We start from the raw sequence: 12,297 nt of genomic DNA, 5'->3' as shown, positions 1-12,297 counted from the left end.
CGGTTGTTCCTCTGCCTTTCCTAAACCCTGCTTGATATTCCCCATCTCTGGTTCAACTACTACCTCCAGCCTGATTTTAATGATTGTCGCTATTGTATAGGCCACATCTAGCAGTGATATTCCCCGATAGTTTTTACACTCTCCATCATCGCCATCCTTTAAAATCGGTATTATTGTTGCTTTTTCCCAATCATTCGGCATCTGCTCCTCTCTTCATATGTCCACAATTAGTTCATACAGTTTACGTTTGATCTCTCTGCCGGCTCTCTCTTTATTTAATATTTTCAATTGCTATTCCATTCTGTCCGGCGCTCTTATTGTTTTTCATGTTGCTTAAGATTGTTTCTACTTCTTCTGTCAGTTCTTGTACTTCAATATCATCTTCTCCTATTGTCTGCCATTCTCCTTCCCCTGGGGTTTCGTTTAGCAATGCATAGAAGTATTCTCTCGATCTCTCTTTCATCTTTTCTTCGTCGCCTAATAAGCTTCCTTCCTTGTCCTTTATATACACATTGTTATTATATCTTTTGTTTCCCTTTCTTAGTTTCTCTGTAAACGTTTAAGCTGTAACAAAGCCTAGACAAAATTGATAGAATTTATTTTTATGTAGTAAGTTCTTATAGTTTTAACTCAGTAAAATATAAAAGATTTGTATAGTTTGAATTGTTTTATAATTGATAAATCATTCTTATCTTGACTAAATTCAGATAAGAATGGTTGTATATTTTCATGTATATACTTTAAAGCACAGTAAAGTTATAAAAGATAAGAAAAATAGTATTTTTAGAAGTTGTAAACATCTTATGCTTCATGTTTTAAATAATAATGTACTGGATCGAAACTATACCTTTTTAATGAATAATATTGCAGTTTGTACTTTACATAAATTGAATCAGTGGCGGCTCGTGATTTTTACAATAGGGGAGGCTATACCTAACTGTAAAATATCTAGACAAATTTGCACTAGCAAAAAAAATCCGCAAAAAATCTATTTAAGGCCCCACTTTTTTGACCATTTTTTATTTACATTTTATAATATCATAATTCATAATTTCATAATATAGTTAGTCAAATTGTATTGATATCATTTTAAAAATAGTTAGTCAAACTGTAAAAGTGTATTACCAAAGTTTGTGTCGTTTATTTGTTAACAATTCTATCTCTGTAAGTACATAGATATGCATATCAAAATAAATACAGATTTGAACTTTTGCAGTCCATACAGGTTGAAAGTTCACAGTTTTTAAGATACTTAACTAATTTTTTTAATTCTAAAAGCGGCCTACTGCGAATCCAAAAACACGGTAAATTACCGATATTTTGCTTTGACCAGAATATTTGCTATAAAACAGAAAGTAGAGTATTTTGGATGTATTATGATAAATAATTAAAGTTAGGGTTTACTTTAATTGGTTATTGAGGGAAAGTATTTGGCAAGAGTCCCGGAAGAACACACATTTCCTGACTAACATAATAACTTGTTCAATGTGACGACTACAGGTCTATTTCAAACATTTATTATTGAAATAAAAATTGCCATTATTTCAAATTCAAAAAATTCAAGTATTTGGCAGTCGATAACAGATAGACACAAGAAATCTCGTACCTCATTTGTTATGCCGTTATGCGTACAGTTATTGCTGTAGGAATGGAATCCATTGGTAATTCAGTTGTTCAAATTGAAATTTGTTAATCATGCTCGCTATTGATAGAGAAAGAATTTCCTGTAAGATCTAAAATGGTTTTTGTCTAATGTAATCAATAGCAATACTTACTTGTTGTTCAATCGGTAATGAAAAATCGAATCAACTGATTGTTATCAATATTTAATTACTATCAACTTTGATTGAGAAAACATTTGAGAAAACAAAAATTCTCCTTAATTAACTGATCGTAATCATGCGTCTATTTGATTGAGCTGACAACGCAGCATGTCACATTTTGAGTTTATGTTGAATGCTTTTTTTTCTTTTGGGCTATGTCCTTGACAATTTACCCATTTTACTCAGGGGTAGACACTTTTTGTCTTGCATCAGCAATCATTGTCTACATTTATATTCATCATTTGTTTGTATTGGATTCTTCTCTGGTTAAAATGTTAGAAAGATAACACAACAGAGGTAAATATAAACTTTTCTCACTTGAGGATAGCATCCAAGCTTTTCACACACCAGTAATGCTACCAATGGATATAGTAAAAGCAACCAGAACTGACAGAAGGAAGTTAATGGTTTATAACTTAATATTGAAGGCAGAAAAAAAGTTACATAAAATATTTATTATATTTTCATCAATGTTTGTAAAGATTGTGCAAATATTTATTTGAGTGGGAAATTTGGTTTTTGATAATTCAGCATACAAGTCAAAATGGGGCTTTGATTTAAGTGACATTGTATTTAATAAGATGTGAATTAAGCCTCCCACTTAACCACACTCGCCGTAAGGTTCGTTTTTGACTCCAATTCGGAATAGATGGAAGAGGTATTGGATATCATCAAAGGAGCTGGATAATGTTAGAGACATCAACATTTTATAAATATTGCGTTTTAATCTAAAATAAACCATGATTAAACAATTTCTGTTGTTAATTTCTTGTTTTTACTTACAAATCGAATAAGCAACTTAATAATTTGACAACTGCCGTTATATTTTAATTACTGATTTTCCTACAATTAAGTAATTGTCAATAAAAATCCGTTTTGATAGCAAGCAAGTCCTTATTTGACGTTCACACAATGAATCATAATGAATTATTAGTGTTTTACATGTATTTGATATCTCGATTTGATTCCCATCAAGAAAATTAATACAAATAACTTATTGGTGTAGGAACAACGAATTCTGTTATTTCATGGTTGTTAAGGGGACTTGACTATTATCAACACTTGATTCACATTCGAGCAACCAGGCATAGGAATATTGCAACATGTATTCATGCATGCAATTTACATTAAATATTTAGGGCCGGTTGTTCGAACGCTAATCAAGAAGTTGATTATAATTAAGTCCCCTTAACAGCCATCAAATAACAAAACCCCTCATTTGTACGTCAATCAGTTGATTGTAATCAATTATGTTAATTATGATTATATAATAATTAATTATTAATTAACATAACAATTATTAACATAATTTATTAAAAAATCTCATAACTGTAATCAATTATGTTTTCAGCAACCCAAACAAAGTTGACAGTGACAGTAGTGATGTTGATTATAGTTACTTTCGAGTATTCGTTATAAATTGTACCTTTTGTATAAAGTAATCATTTACAGTATTCGTTACTTTGATTACTTTTGTATTTAAGTAGGTAGCTATTTTGTATAGGTATTCCGACATAACAACAACCTTCACCGATCGGATCTGTTTAAGGGATAAAAATGATTTGATTACTATGATTATTTTTGTATTTAACTACCGGTAATCATATCGAGAATCGTATTTCTCGGTAGGTGGGTATTTTGTATAGGTATTCCGATATAACAAGATCTACTATCTAATTTACATCAGCAAATGGCGTAGATCTAGATAAAAATATAAGGTTCTCGAATTCGATCTTTGTTAATGACGTACATTACATATTTTAAGTATACCATTATACCTCCCTCTGTTTCATCTTCAATCTTCTCCTCACCCTGACCCCCTTAAAACGCTTCATACTAATAACGGTATTCGATAACACTCATAAAATACCAGTCCCCTCTGTTACTTGCTGGGATACGATTGGTAGAAAGTAATCAAGTGTACTGGTTGTAGATACAATAGTCATTACTCGCTCGGATAGATTGGTACGAAGTAATCAGAGTGATCAAAGTAACGATTTGCTTCTCTGTATAGGATCCGTTACTTTCAGTATTAGTAAGTAACGAGTACTTTGTAACGAATATATACTTTTTCAACAGAGACTTGGTGACAGTAATTAAATATTTGATAATGATCAGTTGATTCCATTTTTGATTAGCGTTCGAACAACCGGCCCTTAATGTATTAAAAAAAAGATACGATAAATCTAGCATTATCAAATAGTTGTATAACATTTGCTAAACATAAGACATGTATGTAATGGTTCATTTTTTAGGTAAGACTGGTGCTTACAGTATTCCTGTGTTAGAGCAAATCGACCCTAAAAAAGACTGTATTCAAGCACTAATTATAGTACCAACGAGAGAATTAGCATTACAAACTTCACAAATATGCATAGAACTAGCCAAATACCTAGAGGTTAGTATTCAAGTTGAACAATAAAGCAGACATATTTTAACATAATTCTTTTTACTAAATTTGATCACTCTTTTTTTAGGTACGTGTTATGGTGACAACAGGTGGAACAAACTTACGAGATGACATTATGCGTATATACCAAAAAGTGCAAGTTATCATAGCAACTCCAGGGCGTATACTTGACTTAATGGAAAAAGGAGTAGCAGTTATGGACCAATGTAAAATTCTTGTATTAGATGAAGCTGACAAATTACTGTCTCAAGATTTTAAGGTATTGTATTGTACTCAACTGATTATTTTTATTCTACATATTTATATTCCTTCAAAATACTGTTCTATGGTTCTTCTCAGAGCCTTCTTTCAGTGTGTCACAGTTTTTTTCGACCTCTTTCTAACGCATTAAGTTGGAAGTGACGGTTTTTGAAAAAAAGGATAATCCGTCCCAAACCCTTTTTTCAGTGAGTCACAGATTATCGAATTCTCTCTAACGCATTACAGTTGGAAGCGACAGAAAAAAAGTACCTCTGAGATTATTATACATTGTCGAATTTTTGTATTTTGAAGTTTTTTATAGTACACAACAGTTGTTTTCGCAACGAATTTTATATTGGAGTTTGAAATTTTATGGTAAGTGTACCATTTTATTTTGCGATTAATTTTTACAATGTACAAAGCTAACTTCATTGACACAGTTAAGGAATGGTTGTTTGTGTTTAAGTCTCCGCCAAAGTGAATAAAATAACAAAAAGAAAATATATTTTACTAAAAAATGAATTTATTAACGTTTCGAAGCCCAAATCGGGTTTCGTTGACAACAAAACCCGATTTGGGCTTCGAAACGTTAATAAATTCATTTTTTAGTAAAATTGTGGCTTATTTCCCATAAAAAATACGTAATTATCAAGTCGAAGTCATTTATTCATGTCAATATACAAAAGTACTTACATACGTCGAAAAATAGTATACAACTTTGGTTCACAGATATAAAATACAAATATAAAATCACAAGATATAAAATACAAGTATAAAAACACAAGGCATAATATGAAATAATACACACATCAATTAAGACAGACACTTTCTGGGTTCCTAAGAATAAACAAAGTACAATTCAACAATTCACAACCCAGTTCCAAACATTAAAGTTAAAATTTAAAAATTCATCACTGCTGTAAAATGCCTGGCCTATGAGAAAATTCTTTAGTTGTTTTCTAAATTGTAAAGTTGGCAATTCAGTAATTTCAGTAGGCAACTTGTTGTAGAATGTTAAACCATATGAGTTTGGTCCGTCTCTACTTCTTTGGAGCCTGGTGTAGGGCAGTATTAAGGCATGCTTATTTCTGGTTTCATATTGGTGTACATCCTCATGTCTTTGATGACAATCTATATTTTGTTTCACATGAACAAGACTCCAGAATAAATAGCGAAGGCAGAGTCAGTATGTGCAGTGCAACAAATGCTTGCCGACATTCTTTCTGATAGGACAGGCCAGCAATTATCCTTACTATTCTTCTCTGAATACGAAAGACATCTTTGGCTCCAGCACTGTGACCCCATGCCAAAATTGCATAGCTGATGTGTGAATGACACAGTGCAAAATAGGCCTGTTGTAAAGTGAACTGAGATACACACTCAGAAAGTCTTCTAATCAGAAAAGTTGTAGTTCCTAACTTAGCAACAAGGGACCGTGTATGAGCCTTCCAACATAATCCTGCATCCAAGTAAACTCCCAAAAATTTTATTTGTTTGTCTGCATCTCCGGATGGAAGCTGTCTTGTTGAAAAAATCAAAGACTGGGTTTTATTGATGTTTAGAAGCAACATATTTGCTGCAAACCATTGTTCTGCATTATCTTGTGCTTGCTTTGATGCCTCTATTGCTGCCTTACAATCCCAATCTTTGCAGGTAATAGTAGTATCATCAGCAAAAAGAGTAAATGAACTGGTAAGGTCCATCTGTGGAAGATCATTAATATAAATTAGAAACAAAAGTGGTCCCAATATTGAGCCTTGAGGTAATCCAATATTTATAGCTCTCTCTGCCGACCTCACTCTACCCACCTGCACACTCTGCTTTCTATCGGAGAGATAGCTGGAGATCATTGTAATGCTACTATCTCCAAACCCATATCTCTCCAATTTCCTGAGAAGCAGTTCATGTGAAACACAATCAAAAGCTTTGCTCAGGTCACAAAATGTAGCCGACAGATAGCAACTCTGCTCAAAAGCCTCTTGAATCTTCATCACTAAGTCCATGATGGCTTTTGTCGTATTTAGACCCCTCCTAAAACCAAACTGACTATTTGTGAACAAATTTTTGGATTCAAAGTACTTAATAACCATTGCTGCCATACATTTCTCAAATACCTTTGATATTATAGGAAGGAGTGATATTGGCCTATAATTGGATGGGTCGTCATTGTCACCCTTTTTATAGATCGGTACCACCACTGCTTTTTTGAGCAGATCAGGAAAGATGCTTTCCTTAAAGCAGTGATTTATAAGTGTTGTTAATGGACCAGCAATGAGATGTTTCACTCCTTTTATTATGTTAACCGAGAATCCAAAGTAGTCTCTACTTTTCTTGTTCACCATATTTGTTAAAATGTCTCTGGTTTCAACGAGAGAAACATCTTGGAAGAAAAATTCTTCCCCAAACATGGTGACATTAAAATCCAAGGGATTGAAAAAGGAGGGTTGAAACTGGGTTTGCAAGTTACAGGCGACATTAGTGAAGAAGTCATTAAATTCATTAGGTGTAATTTTTGTTTCTAACTTACTTTTAGACTTGTTTCTGTGTTCATTGATGATATCCCACATACACTTAACTGGATTGGATGCAGTTGAAATAAGGTTATCATTGGCCTTTTGTTTAGCAGATTTTATTGCTAATTTGTAATCTTTTTTGTGATTTGCTAATAGAGTTTTCTGAGCCAATGTAGGAAACTCATCATACTGCTCCTTTAGTAAGTAGAGTGTTTCCCTCATGGACTTCAAATCATCGTTGAACCAGTTTATTAGTCGACTTTGATCTCTACGTTTTTTATAGGATTTTTCAGGAAAAGAGTGTAAGAAAGCCTTACTTAATTTATTATGAAATGCAAAGAATTTAGCTTCAGCAGACAAGTCAGAATCTTTTAGAAACTCCCATTTTAAACCTTCAACATATGAGAAAAAAGAACATTTACCCTTTTGTGTAATTGGTCTAAAAACAGATCTATCAAGTGCTGGATCATTACCACTAGTAGGCACAAGAAAATCCAGAAGCTGGCCACAATGATCAGAGAGTGCAGTCTCAACAACCTCCAGATTACAGTCATGATGATCCAAACTCAGAAATATATTGTCCAGACAATTATTCCCCCTTGTAGGTTCAAAGACCAACTGGGATAGTCCAAAAGAGGAAAACAAGCTACATACTTCAACACATTCTCGAGTCGTAGACAGAAAATTCATATTGAAGTCCCCCACAACTAATAGATTACCTTTACCATGAACTATAGTCAATGCTTGCTCCATTATTTCCAGAAAAATATCCAAAGAAGCAGATGGTTTCCTGTAAACTGAAATTACATATAATTTAGATGTTTTTAAGAAAATACAACATATTTCCACGCATTTTACAACAGTCATGACATTTACTTATTAATTTAAAATCATACATGGATTTAAGAAAAATAGCTGAACCACCCCCTATGCTGTCTCGGCAACTAGCTGCAGCCAATCTATAGTCGGTTATGTAAGGCTTCAATCTCTCCATTTGTGTGCCAATGCTCTGTTACACAAACAATGTCACAATTTTTGTCAGCTAGGAACATTTCAAATTCATTTGTTTTATTCCTCATTGAATGTATATTTATGTGAAATAGCTTTAGTTTATTCTTGTGTTTTGCACCACCATCAGGCTCTTGACACTTGGATGCAGCATCTTTTTTAAATGGAAGGTCATCTACAGCATTTGGTTTTATGACCTCATCACACTCGCTTGCTTTTACTTTTAAAAATTTCCACCTCTATTGTCAAATAAATCTTTATACCTGTTCATGTGAAATCTTTTTACCCCTACACCAGCTGGCCAGAAGTCAGGTTGATACATCTTGTCCTTGTGGTTAAAAGGAGCAGATACTACGAAACGCTTTAACATATGTTCCTGGCTAGGCAATTCTTTTACTGTGATGATAGTTTCTTCCATACCCCGTTTCTCCTTTAGGAATTTATAAATATCATCTTCTGTGGAAGTTCTTCTAATTCTGTACAAGTATAACCATACCTTACTCTGTTCTCCCAGGAAACCTCTGTTATTTTCATCTAGACTTATCTCTGCAGTACCAATATTTCTTTTTGTTTTCCATTTTTCCCTTCGTCTGTTTACCATTTCTACAAATCCACTATTTTCACATGACTCATTATCATTTTGCACTTCATCATTTACTCCATTACTCTCCAAATTAAAGGTTTTTCCTTCTTTTGGTTTATTTTTATTAGATTTGTTGTTGACGTTGTCAGCTGTCAACTGTTTTGGTGCAAATGATCTACTGCTTGCTACCATCTGACTGTATGTTTTATCTACTGTTTGTGTAGGCAGCATGTTCTGTGTCGACATCGAAGTGGGTTCACTTGTTGTTGGTTCACTTTCACTTTTTTTCTCACTTTGTTGATAATTACTGTTTACAGTTTTTTGATCAGTGGTTTTTACAGTTACATTTTTTTCTAAAAAGTTGATTCTTTGCAACAATAATCTATTGTTTTCTTTTAGAATACCATTTTTATCTTCCATCTCAGTAATCAGTCGTTTTAGCAACTTATTTTCTACCTTTAATAGATTTTGGTCGTCTTCTGATGCTTCTACTTCATTAAGGTTCTGTTCAGTTTTTTCACAGCATTTTGTCAGGTTCTTCTCACAAACTTCTAAACCACCTCTTTTTGCGCAGCTTGGGTGGAACACATTGTAACACCATTTGCACACTACTATTTTGCACTCTTTCTTTATGCAACATTTATAATAAATTGAAAAATTATCTCCATCAACTTAATTATAAAAATGCCACAAGTAGTCCAGGGTAATAAGGTTTTTTCCATGACACTCGAGCAGCCAGGGTACTGAAGCGTTTTTTCGACAGGTAATACCTATGAGAATAAATTGTGACTATTTCCTGCGTAGGATCTGGCGGCCATTTTTATTTATAAACGATTTAATGTCGAAAAACGGCATTTTTTACGATTTTTTTCAAATCAATGGAAAACAGTGCACCTCCTCGTTACATTAGAACAAAAATCTTCGAGAGCATAGAAAAACCTTTAAAATGGCATATTACAAAGGTTGATACACTTATTTATTGTTAATATAATTGAGAAAAAAGGTCTAAATTTCAAAAAAATTAATTTTGCAATAACTATTGTAAAAATTAGTGTACAACTTTGAAATTTTTGTCAAATGAAGATTAATTACTGCTTAATACGTGACAAAAATTTCAAACCATTCATTTAATTGTTTATATTTTATTCAAATTGTTTATCCCAGAGAGCTTTCTTTTGCCGTAACATAAGTCAGAAAAACAGAATGTTAGAACCACTCTGCAGGTGTCAAATGTAAGAGCATAAGCTAAACTTTCAAACCTGTTTAAAAAATGTTAATAAAGAGTGCATTTATTAGTAATAAATAATTATGAGAAAGTCTCGTTAATTTTTCCTTATAAACAATTTGAATAACTTTCTTGGTATGGCCGGTACAAACATTTTTTTTGCACATTCTAAAAGATGGCATTTTTATACGAACTTAGGAAAAAATAAGTTAGCCTAGGTCAATTAGGGCCAAAGTTAGCAACATTTTTTTAAAAATCCACAGCTAATTTGTTTATGATAAATAAGAATCGAAAATAGCGCTCTTCCACTTTTAAAGACACGAAGTATTCAGAAAAATTTTTGGATTTATTTGCTCTTTAAGGGAGTCGTCAATAAAGCTTCAAAAATGAAGTAGAAGCATAAAATCCGTGCGACCTAAAATTGAAATATCAACTTCAAAATCCTACAATTTTTTTTAACTTGGGAACCAACCAATGGATTTTAATGTTTTTTTAATTTGTATGTACTTTTAGCGTACTGTACAAATATGGAGTCTGTTGATTTATAAATTATTTAATAAACAATTTAATTTGTTTAAAAAAAAATTTTTTCAAAAAAAATTTTTTTTACCGTATTTTAGGTGAACAACTACAATGGTATATATGTAATAATTGATAAACAATTGTAATAAATATATTATTGCTACACTCACCGGCACAAAATTCGGCCACCCAAAATTTTTGATTAAGTTTAATAGTTTATAACTTTATTATTTGTGCTCCGATTTTTAAGATTTTTGCACCAATTTGTAGATACATATATTGATATCGTTTCGTATTTTTCCGGTAAGAAAAAAAATTGCTTGCGTGGCATTATACAGGGGTGAATGTAACCGTTGTATTTTCTACTAACTTTAAAAAATTCTGTGGAAAAACGGAAGGGCTCATTTTGTGTCATAGTCCTGTCATATTATCCCAGAGACATCACTAACATTTTGTTTTTTGAATTATCCGAATATCTCTTTTCGTGTAAGAGCTGTATCATTTTTTGTAAGTAAAACACTGATTGACTCATAAAATAGAGGTGCAGCCCAGATCTCAATCCTGTTAAGCATTTATGGGATGAATTAAAAAGAGCTATTCTCCGTTATCCCAGGCATCCAGAAAATTTGGTACAGTTATGGCCTTGGTAGAGGAATATCGGACTATTCCCCAGGTAATATTATTATTTATTCATATAAATATAAAATCTAAGACATAAAAATGATTTGATAAACAATGAATCACAAAATTCAAATTACTGCAACTGTAAGCAAACTTATAGAGTAAAAGTCACACTTTTATAGAAATTTTTCTTTTATTATATAATGTAATATATACAGAGAGGGGCTAAATTATGGAATAAATTCAATTTCTCTAAAATCGACGACTTTGAAGAAAAATCCCGAAACAGGTCGATTTTTTTTCGCATATATTTTATACTAGTGTCGTCATCCATCAGAGCGTGATGACGTAATCGATGATTCTTTTAAATGGGAATAGGGGTCATGTGGCACCTCATTTGAAAGGGTGTTCAATTTTCTATTCAGTAATATAAACAATTATATCCTTATTTATACAGGGTGACCAAAATAATAATTTTTGAATTAAATTAATTGACGCAAAAAGAAGAATGTATGTAATTTATTTAACTCAAAATACATTGTACTGCTGCCAGTAAATAAAAAAAATTATTTCACAAATAAACATTTCTTTTCGCTTAAATTAAATCACAGACAACCTCTTTGCAGTTTTTAACATTTAATTTGAGCGAAAATCAATGTTTATTTGCCAAATAAACATTTTTTTCAATTTTCTGACAGCGATAGAAAGTATTTTGAGATAAATAAACTGTATACATTCTTCTTTTTCGTCAATTAATTTAATTCAAAAATTATTTTTTTGGCTACCCTGTATAAATAATGATATTAATGTTTATATTACTGAATAGAGAATTGAACACCCTTTCAAATGGGGTGTCACACGACCCCTATTCCTATTTAAAAAAATCATAGATTACGTCATCACGCTCTGGTGGATGACGTCACTAATATGAAATATATGCCAAAACATTGTAATTTAAAAATAAAAGTCGACCTGTTTCGGGATTTCTCCACAATCCTCCATTTTAGAGAAAATTAATTTTTTCCATAATTTAGCCCCTCTCTGTATATATTATATATTTTCATAACAATTTTTTATTAATTATTATATACATAACATTACTTGGTAGTTGCACCTAAAACACGGTAAAAAATTAAATAAATTGTTTTTTTTTGTTTAAATAAATTAAATTGATTATTATAATTTATGAATCAACTGAGTCCATACTTGTAAAGTACGCTAAAATACATACAAATTAAAAAAACCTTAAAATCCATTGGTTGGTTCCCAAGATACAAAAAACTGTAGGGTTTTGAAGTTAATATTTCAATTTTAGGTCGCATGGATTTACATACTTCATTTCTAAAGCTTTA

At 31.9% G+C, this 12,297-nt stretch overlaps 1 protein-coding gene across 2 annotated transcripts in view; it reads left to right on the top strand.

The window, feature by feature from the left end:
• LOC114343399 (ATP-dependent RNA helicase me31b) overlaps positions 1 to 12,297 on the top strand; it is a 51,021-nt gene that overhangs the window by 23,334 nt on the left and 15,390 nt on the right. For both annotated transcript variants that reach the window (XM_028294216.2, XM_028294215.2), the window contains exons 5-6: positions 4,079 to 4,221; positions 4,301 to 4,492. In XM_028294216.2, coding sequence (XP_028150017.1) covers positions 4,079 to 4,221; positions 4,301 to 4,492 — 335 coding nt within the window. The remainder of the gene's footprint in view (positions 1 to 4,078; positions 4,222 to 4,300; positions 4,493 to 12,297) is intronic.

This window comes from Diabrotica virgifera, chromosome 3, assembly GCF_917563875.1.
Source record: "Diabrotica virgifera virgifera chromosome 3, PGI_DIABVI_V3a".
Taxonomy (NCBI): Eukaryota; Metazoa; Arthropoda; class Insecta; order Coleoptera; family Chrysomelidae; genus Diabrotica; species Diabrotica virgifera.
This window is presented reverse-complemented; position numbering and strand designations above follow the sequence as displayed.